This window comes from Pan paniscus, chromosome 9 (genome assembly GCF_029289425.2).
Source record: "Pan paniscus chromosome 9, NHGRI_mPanPan1-v2.0_pri, whole genome shotgun sequence".
NCBI lineage: Eukaryota > Metazoa > Chordata > Mammalia > Primates > Hominidae > Pan > Pan paniscus.
In genome coordinates this window covers 20,612,463-20,627,141 of record NC_073258.2, presented here as the reverse complement: position 1 = coordinate 20,627,141, position 14,679 = coordinate 20,612,463, and the positions used below count along the sequence as shown (strand labels likewise).

The following is a 14,679-nucleotide window of genomic DNA, read 5'->3' as shown; positions in this document are numbered from 1 at the left end:
ATTTTTCCTGTTCTACCATTGCACATATGTTAGCTTTTAGCTGCTTTTGCAATATGTGTCCTGTCTCCAGTCTTACTGTTCTCATTAACATCTCAAGAAAGTGGGGGCAAAGGGCAAAGGCTTTCTACAGGCTCTGCCTTTCATCTTTCATCAAGGCCTCAGCAGCCTTGGTCTTATTAGCTAGAATTGAGTTACATGACAACCCTTGGCAACTAGGGAACTGGGAAGGTGAATATTTAGGTTTTCCAACTTCTGTGGTGAAAAGCAACAAAATTGAAGAAGATTGGGAATGTCTCTTAGTCAATCAACTAATAACTTTTGCCACGGGGTATTGGGCACGGCATGACCACTGCATTCTCTGCTGGAGTCTCACCTACCCTAAGACTTGTGGATGTTTTGTGGTGTTTGTACAGATTAGAAATGATTTAAATGAACGAATATTTAACCTGGTTGCTTTATCTTCTGGTAACTTCCTTGGTCCTCCATTGTTGTAGTCAGCATTGGAATGACCTAGCCAAATTACACAAAATATGAAGTCTTAACAGCCAGCGTTTGCCAAGGGAAAATTACTCATACAATGGAGCCTATTCAGCCTTTGTGAGATTCATTTAGAAGTTTAAAAACAAAATGTTCTTTCTTCAGTATTTTTTACTATTCTAGAATTAGAGAATAAGTGTCATATTGTGTCCATATGGGCAGAGGGTAAAGTGAGGGAAGGAGCCTGATGCATAAATCCTCAGTATTTATTTTCAGTGGATAGTCTATTTGGTTAAGTAGCTGTGATTATCTCACACTTCTCTTCACATGTTTTTAGTGCACGAGCATAGCTGTGTCTCGGAAATGGTTGGCTTTGGGCAGTTCAGGAGGAGGACTGCATCTCATTCAGAAAGAAGGCTGGAAGCACAGGCTTTTTCTTTCACACAGGGTAAGATTAAGGGCAGCTCTGTCATACACCATTTGGAGTCTCTTTCATAAATGTAAATTTCTCCAATATAAATAATCATTTGGAATAAAAGAATGTAGAACTTGGCTTGGTGCGGTGTCTCACGCCTGTAATCCCAGCATTTTGGGAGGCCAAGGCGGATGGATTACCTGAGGTCAGGAGTTGGAGACCAGCCTGGCCAACATGGTGAAACCCCGTCTCTACTAAAAACACAAAAATTAGCTGGGCGTGGTGGTGAGTGCCTGTAATCCCAGCTACTTGGGAGGCGGAGGCAGGAGAATCGCTTGAACCCAGGAAGTGGAGGTTGCAGTGAGCCGAGATCGCACCATTGCTCCCCAGCCTGGGCAACAGAGCGAGACTCAGTCTCAAAAAAAATAAAAATAAAAATAAAATAATAATAATGTAAAACTTGAGATTTAAAAAATGTTTTTTCTTTTGTGCTCTAGGAAGGTGCAATTTCTCAAGTCGCCTGTTGTTTACATGATGATGATTATGTTGCTGTAGCTACCAGGTAAGAATCTGTTCCAAAACTGTCTGTCCTTTTTCAAATGCATTTTAAATTGACACATGTGTTTGTTAGGGTGACCAACCATCCTGGTTTGCCTAGGATTGTCCCAGTTTTAACAATGAAACTCCTGTGTCTCAGGAAATCTCTCAGTACCCAGCAAACCAGAATGGACAGCTGGTCATCCTAGTATTTGTAGAAAATGCTAATTTAAGGTTACAACATTTCAAAGGCCTTAAAAGACAAAGGGAACAGAGATAATTGAGATCATTTAACTTCTCCTATTAAACTGGTTTGGTGACTAAAACAAGGAAATTAATAGCTTGACTTTTTATAATACTTCCTCTTTTCTGAAGAACAAGAGTTGCATATGTATTTGATATAGTTGATACTGTGATGCAACAAAATTGTACCTTGTTCACCGTTGCCATGTTTGCCTCTGTGACTCAATTCTTGCAGTCAAGGTCTTGTGGTTGTTTGGGAATTAAATCAAGAGCGTCGTGGGAAACCGGAACAAATGTATGTGTCTTCAGAACACAAAGGCCGAAGAGTCACAGCTCTCTGCTGGGATACAGCTATTCTTAGAGTTTTTGTAGGTGATCATGCTGGGAAGGTTTCTGCTATCAAACTCAATACTTCTAAACAAGCAAAGGTGAGAAGCAGTCCCATTCTTTGTGTATGTAGTGAGATACAAGGTGTTGTCTTATAAAACTTCCAATTAAAGGATGTGATTTTATCTACTGTATTTCTTGGGAGACTAATCCGGAGTCCAAACCTGGAGATTTTGAGGAGACCTGTTTTTATATAGTACACGTGGTGGCCTGTTAGCTCAATACCGTTACAGAATGGCTTTTGTGAACTAACTTCAGTACTTTGCACATTATCTATTGCAGTCCTTCCTGATTCACCTGCATGGCTCATTTAAAGCATTCTTTAGTATAAGGCTATTAAGAAAGAAAAGATATCTATTTATTATTGGTGTGAATAAAGTGACAAACATAGAAATGACACCAATTGCCCAGGCTTCTGGTCTTCTCTGCTTCTTGTGTAGAAGAAACTCATAGGTCTAGGAATATTTTTTATCAGGATGGATATAACTTATTTTGAATGGAATCTTGAAGACACCTTCTGCCTTTGCTCTGCTCTGCAGGTCCTCAGGCTTCTTGCTGCAGTTATTGCTGAGTAGAAGGGTTGAGACTCAGGTTACCCTAACAGAATGCTCCAGTCTGTCATTAAGACAGAATAGACCAGCTTGTCATTGTCCTGCTCCTCCACGGCCATTACATCAGAAGTAGAGGGATTTGTCTCGCATTGGCTTATTTCTATTTAGGATCCTGGCAGAAAAGAAGGGCTCTAACTACTATTGGCTAAATTTATTTTATTTTATTTTGAGACAGGTTCTTGCTCTGTCACTCAGGCAGAAGTACAGTGGTGAGATCATGGCTCACTGCAGTCTTGATTGCCCGGGCTGAAGCAATCCTCCCACCTCAAACCTCCTGAGTAGCTGGGACTACTGGCATGCATCACCACGCCTGGCTAATTTTTAAAAACTTTTGTAGAGACAGGGTTTCGCCATGTTGCCCAGGCTGGTCTCAGACTCCTGGGCTCAAGTGATCCAATCACCTTGCCCTCGCAAAGTGCTGGGATTACAAACATGAGCCACTGCACCTGGCTATTGGCTAAATTATTTTATTTTAATGAACACATCAGAATATTTTTCTGGTTTGCCGTCATGACCTATCAAAGTTATCAATTGATTCTTAACATATTTTGGACCTAAAATATAGAAACCCTAGTAAACTTATTTTGTCTTTTTCTAAAAGGGAGAAGTACTATCTACAGGTGAAAAATTCTTTCACATACTCCAAAACTTTATTTATCACGAGACAGGTTCTTCCTCTGTTGCCCAGGCTGGCATATAGTAGCATGATCTTAGCTCACTGCAGCCTCAAGCTCCTAGGCTCAAGCAGTTCTTCTGCCTCAGCCTCCCGAGTAGCTGGGATTATGGATGTGTGCTACCATGCCTGACTAACATGTTCTAAACCTTGCTTCATCTTTTTCATTCTAACCTCTAAGATTAGATAATCACAAACAGATCCTTGAGAAATCTCTTCTGCAGTTACGTACGAGATTATTTAATACAACTTTTAAGTGACTAAAACTTTGATATCCTTACAAGCAAATTAAGTTTTGGCTTATTTGAAAATTTTATTTTGCTATTCAAGTTATTTTCATTTACAAGGTAAAGAGGAAGAGATTGCATGTGTATGTTATGATTAAATAAACTTTATTTCTTTCTCACATTCCTTTTAGGCAGCTGCTGCTTTTGTGATGTTTCCTGTTCAGACAATCACAACTGTTGACTCCTGTGTCGTACAGTTAGATTATTTGGATGGAAGGCTACTTATATCTTCACTTACTCGATCCTTCTTGTGTGACACTGAGAGGTATATTGACCAACCATTAGTCATCAGAAATGCAGAATTTTAGAACTGGGAGGAACTTAGAAGTTATCTACCCCAAGCCCCATCAATCAGTTATACAGATTTTTTTTTTCTTTTTCTTTTCTTTCTTTTTTTGAGATGGGGTCTCACTCTGTCACTCAGGCTGGAGTGCAGTGGTGTGATCATGGCTCACTGCAGCCTTGACCTCCCTGGCTCAAGCGATCCTCCTACCTCAGCCTCTCAAGTAGCTAGGTCTATAGGCACATGCCACCATGCCCTGCTAATTTTTTGTATTTTGTTTAGAGACTGGGTTTTGTCATGTTACCCAGGCTGGTCTTGAACTCCTGGGCTCAAGCAATCTTCCTGCCTCAGCCTCCCAAAGGGCTTGGATTATAGGCATGAACCACTGCCCCTGGCTATACAGATGTTAAGGAATCAGTTGTATGCAAGCTGATGTTAGAGAGCAGAGAGGAGGTAGAGGAGTCTAAGACAGTCCAGCGGGTGACTAAGACAAGTATTCCGTGAGCCCGTTGCTGGTGAGACATATTCTAAGTGCCATGAGAGAAGGCTAAAGGCCTGTTTTTAGATGGGGAAGCAGGAAGTCTTCTTTGAGTTTTGTTGTTTTCAGGATTTGTTTTATTTTAATAGAATTTTACTAAAGGGTAAAATTGGATGAAGAATAATTAAGAGCTTTATGAAGATAAGTATTTCATCAAAATCTCAAGGGTAGATAGAGCCAGAGGTCCAATGAATGGCAAAGGAGTGCATTAGAGGTAGCTGTGAAATACCAGAGCAGAATAGCAGACAGCTGGAAATGAATATTATGCATCACTGTGCCAAAGTTCTCAGCCATTCTCACTGCAAGGAAATTTTCACTGGCCATTTCTTTTTTTCACTGGGCCTGGCAGCTATCATATTTCTCAGGACCATCTCCTTTTAAAAATTTATCATGGAGAGTTTTGAGCCTACACAAAAGAAGGGAGAATTGTGTAATCAACCGCTGTGTACCTATTTCATAACTAAAGTTGGATGACAGTATCATAGAACCTCCTGTAAAAATAACATGTTTAGACGTGCTTTCTGTTAGCTAGAATTCAGCTTTTGGGGACATGTGTAATATAATAAAATATATACTTATGTTAAAAAATCTTTTTGTTTCAACCTGTTTTCCCTCCCAACAAACAGTTTTTTGGTTTTTTTTGTTTCTTTGTTTTTTTTTTTTAAAGCTGAGACTCCTAGTGACTAGCCAAAGTGATAGATATGACTTTGTTTCATGTAAATTTAGTGTTAAGGATTAACTAAGTTAGCATATGTGAAAATACTCAACTTTGTGCCTGTGACGTATTGTTTGAAAAATAATAGAAAGTAAGGTTAATGAGTATACAAATGATAATGAATTGATTACATTTTTCACTCAGCAAACATTTATTATGTTCCTCCAGCTCCTTAGCACTGTATTAGGTACCATAGAAAATATAAAATGAAGAAATATATTTTATTTCCCAAATAAGGAGTATAAGTAATAAAACCACTACTTCCTGTACTGCTCTGTATACATTTCAAAGCACTCTTACACCTATGTTCTTAAAGTAAAGCAAATGTTATATTTTATTCATAAAGCAATTAAGTACAGAAGTAGTTATTGAATTATCTGAGGTTATCTAGTAAATTCATGCTAGAGAGCATATTAGATCACTCTTCAATAAAAGAGATCGAGTTTATGGAACTCTATAATGTATTGAGTGCTTTTTGTAGGCCTGACACTGTGCTACACACTGGGAATTCAACCAAAGAGGAATAAGAATTGTCCTTTGCCCTGAAAAGTCATGATCTGCTGTTTAAATAGACATAATTGCCATATATCATAAGTGCTATGAAAGCAAAGCATAGGAAGCGTGTAATTCCATATATGGGAATCAAGGAAAGTTTCTGAGGAGGAATGATGGAATCATGGAGAGTAAGTAACAGGAGTTTTTAGGAAGAGACATCTCCCTCATCATTATCACCTTCCGTGTTCCCAGGCAGTGTACTAAGCTCTTTTATATATCTAACTCATGTAATCCTAAGGGAACAGAATGCTCCAAGGTGCAGAGTTTCAGAAGGACCTGGGTTTTTGAGGAAAAAGTAAGTTTATTGGGTGTTTGTGGTGAGGAAGTGACTTGGAGACAGGGTTGGAGAACTAGATTAGTAGCTTCCATGGAGTGTCCAAAGAACATTTTACAAAGTGACTTTAGAAGCAATTAGTAGGATTCAAGGATGTACGAAATAGTTTGGTAGCACTCACCTTTTAGATTTGGAAGGGGCCTTTACATTAATTCTGAGCCTCTTATTCTGTGGATAATAAACTGAGTACTAATATGAAATGATTTGCTTCCTGTCATAGAAATAGCTAATGGCAAATCAGAGCCAGAATCCTATTTTGATCTTTCCATTCTATTGTTTTTTTTCAGTATATTGCAATATGAATGAAGGAGAAGGCATTGTGAGTGGAGTTATTATGCCCATGCTGATTTGTAGTGCCGTTGTTTTTGACTTTTTTTTGTAAGTAAATCTGCTTTCTCTTCCTTTCTGGATGTTAGAGAAAAGTTTTGGAAAATTGGAAACAAGGAAAGAGATGGAGAATATGGAGCTTGTTTCTTTCCTGGAAGATGTTCTGGGGGCCAGCAACCTCTGATATATTGTGCTCGCCCAGGCTCTAGGATGTGGGAAGTGAACTTTGATGGAGAAGTTATAAGTACACATCAGTTCAAGAAACTCCTCTCGTTGCCACCTCTCCCTGTGATTACTCTAAGGTAACGATTTGTATGGCTGGTTGGGATTGTTTGAAGAGCTTCTATATAGAGGTTCGGTGAAAATCTCTGATATTCTATCTGTGTTAAAGATTTTATTATACCTGGCCGGGCGCGTTGGCGCACGCCTGTAATCCTAGCACTTTGGGAGGCTGTGGCAGGCGGATCATGAGGTCAGGAGATGGAGACCATCCTGGCTAACGCGGTGAAACCCCATCTCTACCAAAAATACAAACAAAATTTAGCTGGGTGTGGTGGCGCATGCCTGTAGTCCCAGCTACTCGGGAGGCTGAGGCAGGAGAATGGTGTGAAGGGAGGTGGAGCTTGCAGTGAGCTGAGATTGTGCCACTGCACTCCAGCCTGGGCGACAGAGCGAGACTCCGTCTCAAAAAAAAAAAAAAAAAAAAAAAAGATTTTATTCTATCTTTTCAGAGTGAAGTTGAATTTTTATTTTTATTAAAAGATTCAGAAAAACCAAAGAAGTCTTTGATAATTACCTCTCCTATGATTAGTGTCAGTCGAATAAGGGCAGATGCAGTTAGGCTCTTGAATTTGTTTTGGAGGCAAAAATTTCCCTATATTGGGAAAAGTGTAATTTTATGTTATACTTTTAACAGATAAACTCATTAACAGATGTGTTTACTTTCTAGATCAGAACCTCAGTATGATCATACAGCTGGATCCTCCCAATCTTTGTCTTTCCCCAAACTCTTACATCTTAGGTAAGTTTCTCCTTTCCTTTGTTCTGGGGGGGAAAAAAGAATACTTAGATTTTTATCTCTGTTTCTTGTTCAGAAGTAGTTTTTTAAGGTTATTTTTGCACTAAATTACTTTTAGAAAGTTAGGAAATAATTACGTTACATGAAGTGTTCTGTATCTAAAAGGAATGGAAAGATCCTAGAAATACACTTCTCTTTCCAAGCCAATTGGAGAGTTTATAATTGCCAAGAAACTTCTAACAATTGGAGCTAAGATAGCTCTACCAACCTCCTCATAACCTCCCCTACCTAATGGGATGCTATAATGAAAGCAAGTCCCAGATCAAAATCTGCCACACAGATGTATGTTTTTTTAGCAAGCAGGCACAAAAATAGTTGTAGAACTTGTTCTTGTAAGCTTGGTGAAATTTCAGCTCTCTATCCTGTAGGTACTCTGACAAATGCTTGCATGAAGGATCTGCTGGAGGCAGTTTCAGCCATATTCTAATGTCAGAGTTCAGCCAGCCTTCTAGTTGGATTAGATGCAAAGTCCAGCACAAAGCGCTGCCCTAAAAGTTGTTAAACTGCTGGACCTGCCAATTCTTACACCTTGTTCTGCAAGAGCAAGAGTACCAGTGTATGATTTCCAGCCAATATCTTGAACTCTATTTCATCAATAAAAAATTACTTCTGATATCCCTTAGGCTAGTTAACAAGATCTCTGATGCAAATTCAGCAAATGTTGTATGAAGTTGTTATATGGTACACTGGAGTGTGAACACCTGATTCAGTTCTTTCAAAGGCTAACTAACCACTCTTTGTGATTTTTAAAAATAATTGAAGTGTTAATTAATTGCCTCTAAGGGTAAGGATAAAAACCAGTTCATGTATTTGTCATACTTCCTACACTGAAGTATTTAAAAGTGAATTATAAGGCCGGGTGTGGCTCATGCCTGTAATCCCAGCACTTTGGGAGACCGAGGCGGACAGATCATCTGAGGTCAGGAGTTCAAGACTAGCCTATCAACATGGAGAAACCCTGTCTCTACTAAAAATACAAAAATTAGCCAGGCATAGTGGCATGCTCCTGTAATCCCAGCTAGTAGGGAGGCTGAGGCAGGAGAATCGCTTGAACCTGGAAGGTAGAGGTTGCAGTGAGCCGAGATCGTGCCATTGCACTCCAGCCTGGGCCACAGAGCAAGACTCTGTCTCAAAAAAAAAAAAAAGTGAATTATAGACATTATAACACTTTAGTAACTCCATAATTCATCATGAAAGTTACTAGAGAAAGACATTTATTTATTTACCCATAATTAGATAAAGCATATTAAAAACTCTTCCTCCTTTAGCATTCTTCCTTTGTGGCACTTGTCACAGTTTATAATTACATATTAATATAATATTTATACATGTCTTACCCTAAACAGTGAGCTCCATGAAGGCTTTATTTCTGTTTTGTTGACTATTATTTTTTCAATGCTTGGCCTAATGCCTGGCACATGATAGATACTTAATAAATATTTGTTGACTATGATGTGATGTGCAGGGTATTGGGAAGTCCCTTACCCAAGTTTTTTTTTTTTTTTTTTAGAGACGGAGTCTTGCTCTGTCATCCACATTGGAGTGCAGTGGCGCGATCTTAGCTCACTGCAGCCTTTGCCTCCCAGGTTCTAGCAATTCTCCTGCCTCAGCCTTCCAAGTAGCTGGGACTCACAGGCGCACGCCACCACGCCTGGCTAATTTTTTGTATTTTAGTAGGGATGGGGTTTCACCATGTTGCCCAGGCTGGTCTCGAACTCCTGAGCTCAGGCAATCCACCTGCCTCGGCTTCCCAAAGTACCCAAGAATATGTTTTCTAGTAGTTGGGCCACAATACACTTAGCTCTCCTGGTAGAGTTATTCTTTTGGCTGTAGCTATTTAAAGCTCCTGTTATAGTCCCTACCATGGTAGACAGAAAGCCTTTGATGATCTGGCTCTGCCTATTCCTCAGCTAAAGCAACAATTAACACCACTTTGAAACTTCTGCTGATTCCTCCAAGAGGCTTATGTTAGACAACCTATTTCTGTGCATGTACTGTTGTCAAACCATATTCATTCCTTTATCATTGCCACTGTCTTACTGTATTATGAATATGCATCCCAGCATCAGATTGTCAACTCCTTTTCTATGGGCAGTGCTAGACACATAGAAAACTCTCAAATGATAGTGAATTCAACAAAGAGTTTTTTCGAAAACATGAAGAGAGGGCTTCTTTTCATTCCTGTTTGTTTATGTTTTTCATTCGTACAATGTGCCCTATGGGACTTTTACTGTTGCAACCCATAAATCCCAGAGGGGGCATCCTTATGTACTTTGTTTCCTTTCAGGCACATTGATATCACTTTCCTTTCTGGAACTTCTAAAACAATGCTGTTAGGCTTATGTCCCCATTTATTATCAGTGAAGGGATAAGGGGACAAGGAATGTATAAATTACAAGTATCAGCTTTTATCTAAGTTCCCGTCCTCAGCCCCCCATCTAATCTAGGTTGCTATTCCTAAGGAATTTTCCAAGCTGAATGTCAGGTTCAGTATCAAAATTATGATCCTGTATCTCTTTCTCAGGGATCCTCTGACCGCCCCCCCCCCCCCCCCCCCCGCTTTTTTTCTCCTTTGACTCTTGAAGGCAGCCTTCTCAATTTTACTTTGGATTCAGATTCTGACCATTCTTGCATTTTATGACAAAGATTACTTTCCTGTAGGGATAGTGATCTGGTCTTTCATATTGACAAAATGTTTAACACTTACATGAGGGCCCAACTCCTGTTAAAAATCAATTAGTTTCATAGCCACATGGAACCATTTTTAGTACTCTTGGAAACATAAAGGAAAAAGAAATATAGTCCCTGTTCTTAAGAGTATAATTTATTGGAGAGATGTGATTTATTTCTCCAAAAAGTTTAACAACAATAAGAAGTAAGAGTTGTGACAGTGCAGTAGATGATTAAGTGCCATATGAGCAGAGTATAAGAAATAGGTTGAGTGCAAGAAATAGGGTGAGTGTTGTGGGCTGTAAGGGAGGATTTCAGAGGGAAGTAGAACTTCTGATCCTTGAGAGGTGGCTAGATTAAGAACATTGTAAGTTGGAGAATGTCCTGAACAGCATTAGGAAGTGGAGATTACCAGTGGTATATAAAAAATAGTAGCAGCCTTGAGAGAATAAATGAAATATATGAGATAAATTTATACGAGTAAGTATAGAAAAAGATGAGTAGAAAAAGATGAGTCCTCCAGACCAGAGGACTGGAGAGAAAGAGAACCAAGAAAATGCAGTGTCCAGGAGCCCCAGGAGGTGAGGTTCAAGAAGCAGAGAACAGTTAGCAGGGTTGGCTTCTGCTTGGGGTTGAGAAAATGGGAAGTGATGAAGGGTTATTGGGTTTGGCAGTTTGGGAATCTGTGACTTTTTGAGAATTCAGTTAAGTGGAATAGTTAGGATTCCAGATAATAGTGGGTAGGTTAGTGAAGATAAGTGGAGGAGGAAGTAGATTCTGTGTTATATAGGAAAAAAGTCCAGGTTTTGGAGCCAGACTGTCCTGCATATCCAGTATAAATTCTGACTCATCTACATTTCATGCTGAATGGCCTTTGGTATATTATTTTATTTCTCTGAGCCTTAGCTTTTTCTCTTTTTAATAAGAATAGTATATCTACCTTGATTGGCTTCTACAAAGTTAGGTAATATAGACAGAGCCTTTAATAAAGCTCCTGGCACATCGTTGACCAGGAGTTCTCAGCTTTTTGTTGCCCACACACAACTAACAACATCAAAATATTACTGTTCCTAAAAGTGGCTCACTAGAGTAATGATTGGCAGTAAGATGTTAGTCTTTGTTTTAAATGTGCCCCTATCATGTCCAGTATGGAAAGTTCAGCTGCTTTAACAAATATCAGGTAAAGGTCCCTAAGCTTTTCTTTTTCCAGATACCAGCCTTTTCTTTCTTTCTTTCTTTTTTTTTTTTTGAGACAGAGTCACCCAGGCTGTCACCCAGGCTGGAGTGCAGTGGCACAATCTTGGCTCACTGCAACCTCCGCCTCCCGGTAAGTGATTCTCCTGCCTCAGCCTCCCGAGTAGCTGGGATTACAGGCGCATGCCACCATGCCCGGCTAATTTTTCTGTTTTTAATAGAGACAGGGTTTCACCATGTTGGTCTGGCTAGTCTCAAACTCCTGACCTCAAGTGACCCACCCACCTTGGCCTCCCAAAGTGCTGGGACTACAGGCGTGAGCCACTGCACCCAGCTGACCCTTTTCTTTTCCTGGAAAATATCTAGTATATGTGTCTGAATTTTCCCAATTTGGCATCATTTTATGCTATTTATTAGTGGGCTGTTGTTACAGACAGAAAGGAGTTGTTAGGACTCGATTAGCTGGATCACTCTTGTGTTTTCTTTGTACAGTCTGATTTTACTTTAATAGCTAATGCAAGGATCTGAATTCGGGGAATTATAAACTTTTGTATCCTAGCACACTTGAATTCTCTTGACTTCTTCTCTTGCAGTGAGCATTGTGTGCTGACTTGGACAGAAAGAGGAATTTATATTTTCATTCCTCAGAATGTTCAAGTTCTTCTTTGGAGTGAAGTCAAAGGTAATTATATTTTTCTTTGTAATTTTTAATCTCATGCTTATGAAAATTTGATTATTGTAGGAGCATTCTCTTGTAATTTAAGAAGTTGAAAAACAGGATGGGATGACTTTTTTTTTTTTTTTTTTTGAGACTAAGTCTTGCTCTGTCACCCAGGCTGGAGTGCACTGGTGCGATCTTGGCTCACGGCAACCTCCGCCTCCTGGGTTCAAGTGATTCTCCTGCCTCAGCCTCCTGAGTAGCTGGGATTACAGGCACGCACCACCACACCTGGCTAATTTTTGTATTTTTAGTAGAGATGGAGTTTCGCCATGTTGGCCAGGCTGGTCTCAAATTCCTGACCTCAGGTGATCTGCCGGCCTCAGCCTCCCAAAGTTCTGGGATTACAAGCATGTATGATTACAGGTGTGAGCCACCGTGACCAGTCACGTTTCTTTTAACGATTGACCATAGATATTTCCCATTGTAAGGTACTTCCCAAACATGCATTAGTGAATTTGCATTCAGCTATTTATTTTTTCATGAGTCATTTTATTTATTTTTTAATTGACACATAATAATTGTACATATTTATGGGGTACATAAATATGTACCCCATAATATGTTTCGATACATGCAGTGTATAGTGTACCCTGATCAGATCAGGGTGGTTAGCATATCTACCATGTTAAACATTTATTAGCTCTTCATGTTGGGAACATTCATTATCCTTCTAGCTCTTTGAAAACATACATTATTATTAACTATAGTCATCCTACAATGCTATGGAACAGTAGAATTTATTCCTCCTATCTAGCTATAATTTTGTATCCTTTAACAAGTCTTTTCCCTGTCTTCTCCTTCCTCTTACCCTTCCCAGAATCTAGTCACCTCTGTTCTGCTTTTTTACCTCTGTGAGATCACATTTTTCTAGCTTCTGCATATAAATGAGAACATGTGGTCTTTAACTTTCTGTTCCTAGCTTATTTCACTTAACATAGTGTCTTCCAGTTTTCATGAGTAATTTTAAGTGCAGTTTTCATTAGTAACTGCTGAAAAGGAACAAACAGGTTATTTTTCCCTCTATTGCCCTGAGTCTTTATCCCTGCCAGAAGTCTTACTTTGACTCCCATTTTGTATCTTTATAGTTTGGGGTTCAAATTGTTCTTGTGGGAGCAACAGCCATCATATGTGACTGAGACAGAAAATCAATCTCTATATTCTTTGGGTTAAAACCAGAAGTGGGGGAAATCTAGCTTTTTTACCATTGCTGCTCAGTAGAGAGTGTTATGTTGACTTTTTGGTTCTTTTTCTATGTTTGTAAAAACCAAAAAAGGAGGGAGAGAAAGAAATCATTACTTACTGGTCTTATCAACAGTGACTTTCTTGTGGCTTAAATTTCTTAAGTATGTCCCTTGAAAAGTAGTCTTTTAAGTCCTTTCAGGATACTCTGCCAAGACAGATATTTTCTTGAAGGCAGATATTTTCTCATGAACTGTATATTGATTTACATACTATGTTAAAATCCATTCATTGAGGACCAAGTTGTAACACTCGAACCTTATAGTCTGGCCTCTAATGTAGATTATCCTCTTTTAATGTCCCAATTTCTTTTCACAGAAAACAGCATTTTTAAACATAGGACTTTAGGTCAGAGAGATATAGTTCTTTCTTCACATCTTTTATTCTTGATCTTTTTAGAATAGTTTCTAAAATATGATTTCTTCATTGAACTGCAAGTACAAAAATAGAGATGAAATTCAGTCAAGCCAAACCCTACGTAAGAAATGAATTTATTAGAATAATTGCATCCCTTTTAAAATTGTAAGGGGTATTTGGTTAACATTTTGTATGTTCACACCTGTGGTTTTCGTAGATATTCAGGATGTGGCTGTCTGTAGGAATGAATTGTTCTGTTTGCACCTAAATGGGAAAGTCTCACATCTCTCCCTGATATCTGTGGAGCGCTGTGTGGAACGCCTGCTAAGAAGAGGCCTATGGAACTTGGCTGCTCGTACATGCTGTCTTTTCCAAAATTCTGTCATTGCCAGCAGAGTGAGTCAGAGCTTACCTAGACATCTTTACCATGGATTGGTGAAACTCTCCTAGCTTGCAAGATTGTGTTACAAAGTTGCTTGATTTTATTAACCCTGTCTGTGTGACCTACAGATACAGCAATACATGCCCAGAGAAAGCATGATAGATATATCTAGGGGTGGATAGAGGGTAAGAAAGAGGGTACAATTTTCATTTAAAACATCAAATTTACATACGAATTTGTTTCAGAACTTGTTTTTAAGGGGGATAATTGCGTATATGGTAAATTTTAATTAAATTATTATTATTATTATTATTTTGAGACAGTCTCGCTCTGTCACCCAGGCTGGAGTGCAATGGCACAATCTCGGCCCACTGCAACCTCTGCCTCCTGGGTTCAAGCGATTCACGTGTCTCAGCCTCCTGAGTAGCTGCGACTACAGGCGCTCGCCACCACACCTAGCTGATTTTTTTTGTATTTTTAGTAGAGACGGGGTTTCACCATGTTGGCCAGGCTGATCTCGAACTCCTGACCTCAAGTGATCCGCCCACTTTGGCCTCCCAAAGTGTGGGATTACAGGTATCAGCCACCACACGTGGCCTTAAATTCTTAATTCCTAAGAAAATTCTCATTAAATCTTTCTCCAGCTTGCTAAGCCT

General features: G+C 39.3%; 1 protein-coding gene across 10 annotated transcripts in view; it reads left to right on the top strand.

Moving 5' to 3' along the window:
- Window positions 1–14,679, top strand: part of HPS5 (HPS5 biogenesis of lysosomal organelles complex 2 subunit 2) — a 47,082-nt gene that overhangs the window by 9,708 nt on the left and 22,695 nt on the right. For 6 of the 10 annotated variants that reach the window (XM_055094220.2, XM_055094219.2, XM_063608121.1 and 3 more), the window contains 8 exons: window positions 815–925; window positions 1,390–1,454; window positions 1,908–2,100; window positions 3,762–3,895; window positions 6,472–6,684; window positions 7,332–7,403; window positions 11,918–12,006; window positions 13,859–14,037. In XM_055094220.2, coding sequence (XP_054950195.1) covers window positions 815–925; window positions 1,390–1,454; window positions 1,908–2,100; window positions 3,762–3,895; window positions 6,472–6,684; window positions 7,332–7,403; window positions 11,918–12,006; window positions 13,859–14,037 — 1,056 coding nt within the window. The remainder of the gene's footprint in view (window positions 1–814; window positions 926–1,389; window positions 1,455–1,907; window positions 2,101–3,761; window positions 3,896–6,471; window positions 6,685–7,331; window positions 7,404–11,917; window positions 12,007–13,858; window positions 14,038–14,679) is intronic. The other 4 variants (XM_063608119.1, XM_055094221.2, XM_063608122.1 and 1 more) reach the window with 1 other exon arrangement.